This window comes from Taudactylus pleione, unplaced genomic scaffold (assembly GCF_031769625.1).
Source record: "Taudactylus pleione unplaced genomic scaffold, aTauple2 ptg000206l, whole genome shotgun sequence".
Taxonomy (NCBI): Eukaryota; Metazoa; Chordata; class Amphibia; order Anura; family Myobatrachidae; genus Taudactylus; species Taudactylus pleione.
This window is the reverse complement of record NW_028284608.1, coordinates 1448312-1462953: the sequence shown is the minus strand read 5'-3', so window position 1 is coordinate 1462953 and position 14642 is coordinate 1448312. Positions and strand designations below refer to the sequence as shown.

Genomic DNA, 14642 nt, shown 5'->3' with positions numbered 1-14642 from the left:
TCCCGGATTGCCCCCTCCATAGCTCTCTCTCATTACCCCTCCATAGTTCTCTATCACTACCAGTTTCTTCCATATAACACTGAGCCCCTTGCAGCACACACTGATCCTCTCACGGCTCACTCACTGACCCCCTTACAGCACACACTGACCCCATCACTGTCCACCTCACAGCACTCCTCCCTCCCTTCATTGTCCACACAGCACTCCCCACATCAAAGTCCACCTCACAGCACCCTCTGCACCTTTAATAACCACCTCACAGTACCCCCCGCCCACTTCAATGTCCACCTCACAGTAGCCTCAATGCTGTAATCACCTCACAGTACCCTCCTTCAATAATCACCTCACAACATCCCCACCCTTCAATAATCACCTCAGAGCACCCCCGTTCAGTAATCACCTCACCGCCCCCCCATTCAGTAATCACCTTAGATCAATCCCCCTTTCAATAAACACCTCACAGCACCGCGCCCTTCAGTAATCACCTCACAGCACCCCCATTAAGTAATCATCTAACAGCAATCTCTCCTTCAGTAATCATCTCACAGAAAGTCCCCCTTCAATAAACACCTCACATTACCCTCCTTCAGTAGTCACCTCACAGCACACCGCCCTTCAGTAGTCACCTCACAGCACCTCACCCTTCAGTAATCAGCTGACAGCACCCCGCCCTTCAGTAATCACCTCACAGCACCCCCCCCTTCAGTAATAATCACCTCAAAGAAAGTCCCACCCTTCAGTAATCACCTTACAGCACCCCTCTTTATGTAATCTCCTCACAGCAAGTCACCCCCTTCAATAATCACACCACAGCTCTACCCCTCCTTCAATCACCAGGCTCAGCCCCCCTTCCCTAGCAAACTTACCTTCTTTACTTTGGCGATGGTCTCTGGTCTTCCATTCTGTTCTGAGCCGGCTCTTGTGTTTTGATGGTGACTTTCTCCCCTGCAGTGGCCGGCGTGCAGCAACCTTCCCTGTTGTGACATGTCACGATCGCGCAAGCGCACCTGCCGATAGTACTAAGAGGAGGACAGGGAAGCGGAGCTGCCCGATTATGTCATAGGCTACCAGCACAAATCAGACGGGGAGCATACCAGGGACCATAAATACAGCGACAGCGACGGTGGATGGGATTAGAGATAGGGGATAATAGCGGGTGCGCTGGTAGGAACGGGCCCCCGGCAGGTTCTGCCACTGTCAGTAACTCACTTTTATTGTGGCAGGGGGGGGAAGCGGGAGTCCCCCCCCTGGTGGTGGTCCTGTTCACAGTTGACATAAAGGTACAAGAGGTGTAAAGTTATTACAGCATTTTACGAACCTTTTTAAGCTTTTATATGTATGTGTAAATAAATAAAAAAAACTTTATTTTTCAGATATTTGCATTATGTTTTTGATCTGGGAAATGGTGCAAATCTAATTAAAGGGAGCTCGAACAAACCCTTAAATGACCACCAATGGCACAATGTTATGATATCGCGAGACACAAGCAATCTTCATACCGTAAAAATTGACACCAAAATCACTACACAGAGCACAGCAGGAGCCCGAAACCTCGACCTCAAAAGTAAGTCCCCACTGATAACTGATTGTAGGTGTAATGTGTGAAGCAGTGAAAAGATTGGAGAAGTGGACAAATACATACCTCCCAACATGACCCTCTCCAGGAGGGGCACAATGCTCTGGTCCTGGACTTCCCTGGTAAGAGGTGAGGCTGCAGCGCAGTTTAATATTCAAATAGGGGAGTCACACCAACTGTCATTTCACACGCTGCCAAACATCACTGGCTGGGACTCACTGGCAGTTGGTGTGACTCCCCTATTTGAATTTTGGACTGTACTGCAGCCCCACCTCTGGAGCCTCCACCAATCATAAATTACCAGGGAAGTCCAGGACCAGAGCACTGTGTCCCTCCTGGAGAGGGTCATGTTGGAAGGTATGCAGATATAGAAGATGCCCATATAGCAACCAATCAGATTTTATCTATAATTTTATAGACTGTACTTAATAAATGCTACCTCGAAGCTGACTGGTTGCTATGGGCATCTTCTCCACTCTTTACACTGCTGAAACATCACCCTAAAGTGAAACTTGGTTCTTATAATTTTCTATTACTGTAAAAGCTTATATTAACTAACAAAGTGAACAGACTATGGGGTATAGTTACCAAACAGCAGGATTTTAGAAGTGGAGATCTTGCCCATAGCAACCAATAAGATTATAGCTATTATTATCTTCCAAAAGGTGCTAGATAAATGTTAAGTACAATCTGATTGGTTGCTATGGGCAACATCTCCACTTCTAAAAACCCACACTTTACTAAATATGCCACTAAGGGGTCTATTTACTAAGCAGTGTTAGGAGACAGAGTGAAAAGTGATAAGAAAGTGATAAGGTGCCAGCCAATCAGCTCCCAACTGTCATTTTTCAAACACAGCCTGTGAGATGACAGTTGGGAGCTGATTGGCTGGCACCTTATCACTTTCTTATCACTTTTCACTCTGTCTCCTAACACTGCTTAGTAACTAGACCCCTAAGAATTGATAGTGAGATTTGCATCAAATATGCAGATTATGTAAAGGAGGAATTGCACTGGGCAGCCGGTGAGAATAATGAAGCATAGGACATTTCAAGGGACAAATCTTTAAAACTTAGAATATTGCATATTTTAATGTTACGCCTTTGGATTGTAATAGATATAATTATTGCTAAATCTAATAGCCATGTTCAGTTTAAGGTGCACAGTTAGAATTTCAGAGCTAAATGGAACATTTTCACATTTTACTGAAATAGAATATTAAATTGTGCTGAAATGACACAGAAACGCCGGTAGTTTTGCCAAGAAAGCTTTTTTCCCTCCTTAATTTCCTTGGCACTTCAGTTATGTTGCATCTTCAATTTTGTTACTTGGTTTTAAAGCAATTTAAATGCAATTTAAGTAAATATGAAATAGAGACCCTGTATTTCACTTATAATTGCTGTAGTTCATACTACTAGGCAAATTTCATAACTAGTTTAGATGAACGTACTTATATATATTTTTACATTAGAATACGGTTGGCTATTTTATAGTAGGAGATATACAGTATAGTTTACGTATTTTACAGTATAAGGGAGATGTACTAAGTTAAGTACCAACCAATCAGCTCCTCACTGTCATGTTACAGGCTGTGTTTGAAAAATGACAGGAGCTGATTGGTTGGTACTTTATCTCTTTCCACTTTATCTCTCTCCAAGGCTTTAGTACATTCACCCCCTATATATATTATGTAATAGCCTGCGAGTTGCAGGAACCAGCACAATTTCGGTTATTTAGCCCGTAGATTTTAAGTTACAATAATTTAAATGGCAAAATCAACCTTTGTTATCACAGGTGTTTTTATGTTGGGGGGGGGAGCAAGATATAATTTAATTTTGGCACTCCCCCTCTTCTAACTTACCTGTTGCTGGGTGGAGACGGGGCGATAGCCTGGAGGAGGAGCTGGTCGGCACCACGGAAGAAGAGGAGGGTGGAACCACAGTGGAGCAGGAGGCATGGGCTGTGCGTTATGGCAATAGGCTGCACAGCGCCTGTACGGCTCGGAGGAGATTTAATGTGCGTTCTTGTAACTTAAAAGGCCGTACATACTGCGCAGCCTATTTCTATAATGCACAGCCCCTGACTGTCTACGGCCGCCAGTCTACTGGCGCTTCTAAAATGTTTGTGAGGGAGAGGTGCCGCCCCCCACACACACACACACGTACCGTCGCCTATGCATTCGGGCCAGTGTCTTATTACATTGCATCCCTCCTCGCTATTGCACTCGGTGCGGGGAGGTCTTTAGTGCGCGCAGCGGAGGTGCGTGCCGGGAGAAAGCTGATGTGGCCTCACGGAAGGGGGGTGTGGCCTCACAAAGGGGCATGGCCTTACGGCCCAAACCCCGTAACAACTGGGGTGCTCCGGTGGAGGGGGATCCGGAGTTGCGGACTGCACCCGGGGACCACTCTGCGGGCAGTGCTGACTCCCTCGCTTTATCAGGAGCCAAGTGCTTCACGGAATGTTACAGTGCAGCACCCGGCTCCTTTCACTGAGGGGGAGTCGGCAGTTTGGTGTCACCCCTCGACGGGTGACACCCGGGTGCGGCCCGCACCCCCCTGTGACGCCACTGATGTTTTATACAAACTGAGATCTGAAGCTTTAGACGTCACTGTTGCAATTGCAGCCAGTGATCAGTTTGCGCAACACCTCTCAGGCGACTGTTGTTTTGATACATTTCAGCACTAAGGAGGTATAGTTACTAAAGTGCGGGTTTTTAGAAGTGGAGTTGTTGCCCATAGCAACCAATGAGATTCTACTTATCATTTATCTAGCACCTTCTAGCAGATAGTAGCTAGAATCTGATTGGTTGCTATGGGTAACATCCCCACTTCCAAAAACCCGCACTTTAGTAAGTATACCCTTAAGAGATCTTGCACTGCTATGATAAGTGTCAAAATGCTGGATGTCTGTTACTCGGAGATAATTGACATTTTAATACATTTCCCACATTGTGAGGTCTGTCACGTTTTCCGCATAAGCAGAGCACCTGCCTGTATTGTATGTGGCAAATTTTTTTTTAATTTTTTGAGGGGTTGAATTCGGCTAAGTCTAATACTTCATCAACACTAGGTTACTCCCTGAGTGTAGCCACGCCCCAATCATGATTTGATCCCGCCCCCCCAACCCCTTATTGTATGTCCCAATAAGAAGTGCTGCAAAGTCAGGAAGAATGCCATGATTAAGAAGCAGAAAAAAAATCAGGTCCCGTCCTGGCAATGCAGTGATACATAGGGCAGGATGTATCATGAATGGCAATTTGATTATGACACATCCCGCCCCTATTGTCATGCCTACCAATGTGTTATAACGCCAGCATGCATGAATACTTACCTACTGGGACAGTGCTTGCGATATAGAGCTGCCCCAGAGATTAAGTGACTTCCGGATTTATGACACGGGAGTCCTAAGGTTTTTATAGGCAATGCTACCTATAGATGGCGCTAGCTCCTATATCTGCTGTGGACCTTTTTAATACATATGGCAATCCATTTGTATGGCCGTAGAGCTCAGAAATATGGAGTTAAACTTTGGTGGGTTACGAAGTGAAAACATGGGGATTTTTTTCAGGGACAACTCTGGTAACTAGGGACAGTTGGCTGCTCTGTGCTTCGTGCAGTGTGACCAGGATTCGTGGTGACTTAATAGGCTGCATTATTAACGTTATTGGGGTCATTGCACAAATGTCCACCTCCAATGTATAGATTACTGTATAGAGGGGATGCAATCGGGAAGCCGGCTGACATTATACTGACCAGCCGGCTTCCCGACTGTCATATCCCGGCGTGGGTGAAATGACCGGCGTCTAGATGTAGACGCCGCTATTTCACCGACGCCGGGAGACCTGCATCCCGATCGAAGGGATGCCGGACGCCGCGAGCGGACAGCCGCGGGGGGGAGGGTTAGGTTTAGGGTTCCAGGGGGGGACTTAGGGTTAGGCACCCCCCCGGGAGGTTAGGGTTAGGCTAGAGGGGGAGGGAGGGTTAGGGTTAGGCACCCCCGGGGGGAGGTTAGGGTTAGGTTTAGGCAGCGGGGAAGGGGGGGTTAGGTTTAGGCACTTAGAGAGGGGATTAGGGTTAGGCACTTGGGGGGGAGGTTAGGGTTAGGCACCTCTAAGGGAGGGTTAGGGTTAGGGGGGTAGGTTAGGTTAGTTAATACTTAACTAGGGATGATCGGGATTTCCAGCGCTGTCGGGCTGCCGCTGCCGGGATCTATTCCTCTGTCGGCCTGACGCTGCAGGGAATCAAACTCCCGGCCATTCGGCCGACGGTATTACATTCTGATTCCGTATAGAGCATGTTGTGCAAATTGCCTAGCAAATAAGGAAAGTGTGAAATACAGTAAAATAGTAATAGTGAGCAACATATAACTACTGAGACTATTACTATCTGGAACTGACGAACATTGTTACTGAGCCAAAGCAAATCAATGACAAAAAAATAATAATCTTACACTTTTTACTGGATCATCTTCGCTCGCTACAGCACAAATACAGACTGGGAGAGGAAAGGGAACCGTGTTCTAATTAAAAGTGAAATAAACTCTATTGTGTTCATTTAGAAATTGGATTTTCTGTAATTGAGCTGCCTGGATGTAGGAGGTAGGAGAGGAGGCGAAAGTTGTATTATCACTGCGATCTATTCTTAAAGGCACATTATTCAGATATGCTGAAAAGAACAATTGTTTAGGACTCTTCCTGCTAAGTAAAACAGGGATTCTCCCATGGCTGCCGTGAGATGTTTTGTATTGGTAATGGTAAAGAAGTATTTTAATGAGTTGCTTAGTAGGTGACAATGTTTATATAGAGTCTTACTAAGGGTTACCACTTGGCCAATAAACATAGGACTCATGCCAATGTTATTAGGGGGCCACAAACATAACACCCTAAAGAGCCTAATTGCAAGTACCCATGTACTCACCTCCCCAGTACAGTAGTACACACACCCATCAGAGCTCTCGACGGTCCTGACCAACATAACCACACCCACATTCCTGAAGCCCACACTGCTTCTCACAGGCCACAGCCCTGTACGGGGACCAGATCGCAGACACTTCCCCCAAAGTTGGGACACTAGCAATTATATCAGCTCACTGATAACTACAGGTATCAGCTCAGTAGTACTATTACTATCACTTTACCAGCAGCTATTCATTTCCTCGGAATTAGTTATGTCACTGAAGCATATTTTTGCATATAGTAAATAAAGAGTAACTATTATCGACCAACGTGAAAGTGGCACTATTTGTTCTTAAATATAAAGGATCCCTGAGTGTGTTTGATAATTCTGCCAACCAAAGCTCTCGAAGTCACCTTCTGGGAGGGAGCAGCCAGATCGGCAGGACGGGGGGTGGCAAGGGGGGGTGTCTGGGCGGAGGGACAAGCACTTGTGGGCATTCCGGGGGCTGGGCCACGTGATCGCGTCAGTTTGGCCCTGACCCCACTACACAGTGCCGATAATATAGGCATTGTGAAGCAGAGGGCGGGGCCAAAATGCCACGAATCGCGTCACCGCCCCCCCCCCCCCCCCGCTGCGGGGGTTGCAGGGGTTATTGCGGGGGAATAGGAGGGGTGGGTGCGGCACTTGATTTTCGGGAGGCTCCAGACCAAATCGGGAGGGTAGGCAAGTATGAAATAAATACGAAGTGCACATTAAGTGTAGTGATCCAAGAGCCTTATTCAGACTTGGGAATAGAGTGAGATCTCTCTCTCAACTGATAATCTTGGTGACACCATGCTGCACTGCAGGTGGGGCAGATGTAAAATGTGCAGAGAGACTTAGTTTTGGGAGGAGTGTTTCCAAACTGGCATCTAAATTGTAGAGTAATAATAAAGCTGTGCCGTATTTGTGGGCTACATGCAAAAGCAGACAGTATTTACCCCACATGTAAAAAAAATTATGTATTTACACCCCTTACAGTGCAATATGGTTTGTTCGGGTTCACAGTTGAGAGAGATATCTCACTCTATTCCCAAGTCTGAATCAGGCCCCAAGACTGTATGTCTGACTTTGATTGACAGTGAGTGATGGAATCCATGCTTGGTCAAATGCTGCAGTACCACTTGTGACCAACACATGGCGGTAACAAAATAATTGAATCAGTAGCTTATTAGGAACTTAGGGCCTGATTCAGAGCCGCTCGTAAGCGGCCGCTTGTTTGCTCCGAGCGATGTTCGCAAATCTGCGTATGGGTTGTAATACGCATGCGCGAACCAGTCAGTGCGGTCGGAATTCGTGTGCTCACAAAATAGCGAATGCCTGCTAATTTGAGTGACAGGATGAGGCGTTTGTTGGTGGTAACAGGGGAAGGTGCTTGAAAACGGGGAGTGGAGATCCGAACGCAGGCATGCCAAACGGTCAAAACGGGCGATTTAAGGGTGTGCATAATTAACAAAGCAGCGTCATCGACCACGTCACTTGGTTGTCTTTTAGCCTGAACTGCTCGCATGACTGCGGTAGGAAAATGCTACCACAAGAATAGCGAGCAGTTCAGACGCCTTTCGATGTACTCGATTAATCTAATAAATAGCGGAGATGACGTATGATGCGAGCGGCCAGGGGGCGTTTTTTCAAAATAGCGAGAGCATGTTTCGGTCGCTCGTTCAGACATAGAGGCGTCAACAGACCGCAAAGAGCGAGCGCTTAATTTAAATATCCGGCCCCTTTTTCAGAACGACCGTCCGCAAATAGCGTCCGGCTCTGAATCAGGCCCATAGAACCAGACTCAGTTAATAGGCAGCTACAAATGTCCCATGCTTCGGTTTGCGGTGATATTTCAGGTTTCAGAAAAAGCTTGTTTGTCACCAAAACAATGGATGAATCTTGTATCTACGGTCCAGGCTCACTAAAATAATGAGGTGTTTAGGAGATATTTATGTTACACTCCCTAGGGACAGTATTATTATTGTATAGTTAGATAGTGCGGCTGCATTTTGTATCACCGTCAGGCAGTAATGCCAGCTGCTATATGCAAATAAGCTGCTTCATAAAGAGTATAGACCTCTGGGTAATGCTATTACATAGGGCAGAGTTTTCCAATCTCTGCCATTACAGTACAGGTTTTAAGGCTATCCATGCTTGAGTCCAGATGGTAATATCAAATTGACTGAGGTACTAATTCACCTGTCCTGAAGCATGGCTATCCTTAAAACGTGGATTGTAATGACGGAGGTTGGAAACCTCTGATATATAATAGGGCATCAAATTGTGAAGGTGAAACTGCACATTCTCCTGAACAGAGAACACAGAATATAGTTTGAGCAGCACAGAATGACTGTCTAGGGACGTTGTGACTGTACAATTTACCAACATTCATTGACAATTTGCTGCAAGATGCCCTGTATTAAGATTGAACAATAATCATAAAGTGAATAGAATGCTATAAAGAATAAAATAAATTGTACCATATGTGTTTAAAGAGATAATAAAACATGGCACACATTTTAATAAACAAAATCCCTTTTACTGTACATATGCTAGTATTTTGATTTTGATATTAAAAAAACATGGACTGTTTCTACCACTAGAGGGCAGTGTGACAATGGAACATGGAGCTGTACTTGGAATTCTAAAAATAAAATTACCAAGCAACCAACATGTCAACTCCAAGTGATTTTATGTAAGGGCTTAATGATTTGGAGTCAGAGTCATTAAAGGGTTTTGAAGGTACTATGAAAACATATGGCCAGATTTTTGGACAAGTGAGTTGTTTGTCCAGGATTATGGCAGATGCAGTGTGCAGGGCATTGGGAAGATTCATCTACAACACAGCAAGATGTATTATGCAGTATCTTCGGCAGCTCCACGGACGCTGTGCGGGGAAAAAAAAAAGACCTTGTTCAGCAATAAGGCAGAAATGTACCCCACAATGCAGTCTGCTCTGTCTGTGGTGAAATTAATTAAAAATAGAGAATCTCATTTACAGTTATAATAGGGGAAAAAAAAATAATAGAGAGATCTTTCCTGGCATTTTTGGATAAAGCTGGAAAAGCCTGACATCTAATTTCTGTGCGAGCAGCAGATCAGTTTAGGAACAGGGGGTCTCCTGGGGTTCTATATACTTACATCCTCCCCTCTCCCTTAAGACCCTCTCCCTGGCTTCTGACTCTCTTCCTTGTCACACAGTTTCTTCTCCTGCGATCCTCTCCTCTCTCCTATGGAACCATCTCCTCTGTTTCCTGACCAGGGATGGTGCTGTGCTGTTTGGCAACATCCTCCCCTTCACTCAGTGAAAGCTTTACTGCGTATGTCTGCAAGTGGTTCATTATTATTATATAATTTTTTTTTAATAATAAAGGTGCCACAAATATATATCCATCACTATAATAATTATTGATTGCACACGTGTCTCTCCCCAAACCCCGCACATGCCCCAGTACCCCCTCTGCTGGCCCTGCCCCTGATACCGTCTTCTACCCCCTTCTAAGGTAATGAGAAACTACAGTAGACTATGACCGTCTGTTTTAAAAGAAAACAACACACAAAGATAGACATCAAGTTGCATGTGACAGAAACAAGGTATGAAAGCACTGACTTCCCCAGAGAGGAAACATTGGAAGTTGGAACCCTAATGATAGTGCACAGTCCATGCTTGCAGTTTTGTAAAGCTGAAAGTAACAAACACATAGGGGTCGTTGTCGCTGCAATGGCATCTCATCTCCCCACCCTCATAGGCCGATCTCGCCCCGGATTAGCATATAATTGCACTTACTCGCAGGGACTTGTTGGGCGAATATAATTTAGTTGACCCTTTATTAACCACTAACCATACTAACTTATACTTCCAAACATCCTACGACTCATACATAAATTACATCCCAAATCCCACTCTCTGTAATAAGTACTACGGGGCTCTACACCTACCACATATAAATGTATCTCTTCTATTAAGAAGTGATGTTGTCCATAGCAACCAATCAGATTCCAGGTATTATCTTCTAGAAGGTGCTAGATAAATGAGAAGTAGAATCTGATTGGTTGTTATCACTTCTTAATAGAACTCCCATCTTAGTAATTTACCCCTGTATTTCTTTCTCTCTCTCTCCCCATCTCTTTCCCTTCCTCCCTCTTTCTTTCTTTCTTTCTTTCTTTCTTTCTTTCTTTCTTTCTTTCTTTCTTTCTTTCTTTCTTTCTTTCTTCTTTCTTTCTTTCTCCCCTCCCTCTCTCTCACTCCCTCCCTCCCCCTCTCTCCCCCTCTTTTTCTGTCACCGTCCCCTCTCTCTTTCTCCCTCTCCCTCGATCTCCTCTCTCTCCTTCTCTATCTACCTGTCTCTCTCTTCTCTCTTATTTTGCTCTGTCTTTCTCTCTCTCTCTCTCTCTCTCTCTCTCTCCCCCCTCCCCCCCCTCTCTCTCTCTCTCTCTCTCTCCCTATCTCTCTCTCTCTATCTTTCTTTCTACACATTATTTTAAGGTTCACATAAGTTTAACAAAGGACTTTTGGAGAAGATGGCGAAAAAATCTCCATGCTCTAAAGTTGTCATCAGCTCTGTATGCTCTCCACATTTCCCATACCGCTGATTGGGAGTTAATAAACCACAATTATTAAATGTTTTCGGACCAAGAGGCCCATTTATCAACCAATATTTGCAGGTTATCCCCCCAAAACAGCCATTTTTGGAGGGGTACCTGCAAATATTCAGTATCCCCCAGATGTACTATGGAGGGATTGCAGCAGATATCTCCGATAGCTTTCTATAGGGGCTGCTATTGAGTCATATTTACCAAGTTCCAGAATATGAAGCATAAACCCCCTATCAGTTACATCTTGGCATAGGTCTCCACTTTTTAATGAAACATATCTAACTTAAACTAAAATAACGACACAAACACAGGAGTTGGACTGTCCAATACTGACACCATGCAAAAAACAAGCAACCGTTCTACTAACACCGTGCAACAAAACAGCAAAGAACAAAATCTAGGCAGGGAGGGTGGGATTCCAGAAGAAAAGAGGGCGAGCTGCAACAAATGATTGCTTAATAAAAAACACACACCCTTCACCTAAATGGTGAAAATCCCATCAATCAAAATCTGACACTAATAATTAAAGCAGCACCCACATCTTCTTAAAAGGGTGAGGGATAGAACCTATGCTCGGACCCAGGGCCGGCTCTAGGGGTGTTCGACCAGTGCAGTCGCACAGGGCCGCCACCCATAGAGGGCGCACCCCTCCCCAACATCACGATTTCAGCAGGACAGTACTGTCCCGCTGTTCCACCCGTGGGCCGAAATGGCCAGCGGGTGGTCAAATCGGGAGGTTCCGGAGTCTGAATGGATGCTGCGCACATGCTAGCGGCATCCATTCAGTGACGGGAGAGGGCTGGGGGAAGCCCAGCTAGTGAGGCTCCCCCCAGCCTGACGTTATTTGGAGGCGTGCCATGCGCGCATGCCTCCAAATAACGTCACGTATGGGGCGTGGCCTATGATGTTAGGGCACCTTCTCAAGAGCTGGCACAGGGTGCTCCGACCCCTCGAGCCGGCCCTGATCAGACCCACCAAGGGGTTTCATTATGCTCAACCAGACTGACGCTTCAATTCCAGGTGGCGTTAGCCTATGGGCTACTTTTTTGCAAATTCCTCTCCGTTGGCCCCTGGTGACACATGTCATCTGATAGACACAGTGCATGGTAATTGGGGGCCTAATGGGCAGGGCCTCTTGCTCTAGTAAGTAGCCTACAGACTCCACGGGCTGCAGGGTGCGTTCTCCAATTGTCCCTTTCTGGCAAGCTCTGTCCCAACACCTTTATTATGATAAATCCCTGTTATAATTATAATATCTAATATTGCAATGTGATATTAATCGATATTATCACATCACAATCGCATTTATAATGGGAATTGTAATAAATATGCCCCAGTCTCTCCGCCATTCTCCAGTCTCTTTCCTGCTCCCATAGTACTTCTCTTTTCGCTCTCTACCGCACCCTCTCTTCTTTTGTCACTCCTTCTTATACTCTCTATTCTACTCTCACTCTGGGCCTGATTTACCAAGGATCGCAGTTGCTAATACGCACGCAATCGGCCCATTGTTGCATTCTGTGCATGCATCGCAGTGCGAGTGGGTGAGCTGGCCACTGCGATTGGGACCCGCGATCACAGAGGCTGCGCAGACCCATCGCAGAGTGATTGACAGGAAGTGCCATTTGTGGGTGGTGACGGTGGGGTGGTCGGGAGAACGCAGGCGTGCCAGTGCATTTCAATGTAGGGGTGTACAGAAATTATCCACTGCGATCCCATACGCAGTGTGAGGCCTCATAGCATGCGTCGCTGTTAGCAATTTCTGAGTAAGATTAGGGCTTATGTGTCACGATCCGCTGCAAGTGTTCCTCTGTGGAGGACGGTGAGACGGGGGTTCGGGTGACTATGGGAGTGAATGGACTAGGTCTCCTAGTTGTGGTCGAACCCAGGTTTGGCTCCTGCCCAGAGGCGCGGAGTCTAACTCACTTGGTGGTTTTCTCCAGTGACCCCTCCAATCGGGATTTGGTTTTCGCCGCACCAAGTGAGCAGGTCGCAGCCCTCTGGACAGGTACCTGGGAATGGCAGAAGACCGGGACTATAATGAATGCTATAATACTGGAGGTGAATGGAATGCTAGAACTCTGGAGATGGATCTGAATGCTAGAACACAGGCATGGACTGGAAACAGTTAAATATGTTGGTGCTGATTTGCACAGACAAGATACAGAGCAGAATGGACAAAGGCAAATACTGGGAAGTCCTGGGATGACCAGCTGAGAGCTAACTAGTGATTAGCACAGTGAGACACAGAGAGAAGTGGACACAGGCACATATATTGGGAATTGTAACAAAGCAGGTGCAGATTTGCACATAAATACACAGAGATGTAGACAGGCATATACTGGGAATGTTACATATGCAGGTGCAGATATACACAGACAAATACAGAGCTGTAGACTGGCTGGGAATGCTTAAAGAGGCAGCTGGGAGCTAATTAGTACTAGCAGGTAATCTGACACCTCAATAGCACAGAAAGCTGCAATAGAACTAGCAGCACATATACAAGACACACAGACATAGAAAACATGAAAGGTAGAATACTGAGAGAGAACTAATCTCTCAGGCTGAGATTAGCATGAAAGCCATTGGATCAGCTGAGTGACCACAGGACTATCATTGGGAGAGACTAGTCAGGTGATATGAGCCAACATGGCTGCGCCCATGCCCGGCACCCCGGAAACCAGGACGCCAGCATGGAAGCCCTAGCGGACCCCAGGGAGAATACTCAGTCACCACTCACCTCCACTCCCAGCATCTGGACACCTAAGCCCAAGGACACCAGCGCAGAGGTCAGTAGCGGCCGATCCCAGGCTGCATCCTGACAGTGTGCAAGTGTGCGTATGGGTCCAATGGTACTCGATTGTACCGATGGTTTTGCTATTCTGGATGTGCGTATGGTAGAGTGGGCGTCCTTACAGTATGTGGTGCTGAGTTTGCATTGCGATCGCAGTGGTTTCGCTTGCTATCGTAGCTGAACTGCGTGCGTACACAGTATTGCGATCCGTAGTGAATCAGGCCCTCTGTCCGGCTCTCTCTGAGCCACTGCCAGTCTCTCCTCTAACTCTCCCACAGTCTCTCTATCGGACCATACTTGGCAACGCTCCCTGATTGTCAGGGAGAGTCCCTGAAATAGTAGCAATCTCCTTGACTCCTGAAGAGTATAGTAATCTCCCTGATTGCACCTTACCCCATTATGAAGCTGTTATATATATATATATATATATATATATATATAAAACAGATGTATAAATTCAAAGGGGATAATTAGTATAATTTCCCTGCATTAAGTATAAGGCACAAATGAGTAGATGTATGAATGTGCCGCTATAACACTTCCTGCTTCGCCTCTTTACCGAGGCACAGCAGGAAGCACTACCGATGAGATGTAAGAACATCTCATCGGCCGGAGAGGGGGGACTATAACTCCCCCCTCCGGCGCTACCCGCTAGAGACAGCAGCGCATCAGCCTAGTGCTGATGCGCTGTGTCTCTGTCCCGGCCGGCTCCACTGAGCATGTGCGGGATCTCGCAAGTATCGAGAGATCCCCGAGCGCA

The 14642-nt window shown here is 46.2% G+C and overlaps 1 protein-coding gene across 15 annotated transcripts in view; it reads left to right on the top strand.

Moving 5' to 3' along the window:
* The window catches only part of NRXN1 (neurexin 1), a 1439010-nt gene that overhangs the window by 761976 nt on the left and 662392 nt on the right, over nucleotides 1–14642 (top strand). For all 15 annotated transcript variants that reach the window (XM_088477984.1, XM_088477983.1, XM_088477988.1 and 12 more), the window contains one exon: nucleotides 1374–1564. In XM_088477984.1, the coding sequence (XP_088334110.1) occupies nucleotides 1374–1564 (191 nt within the window). The remainder of the gene's footprint in view (nucleotides 1–1373; nucleotides 1565–14642) is intronic.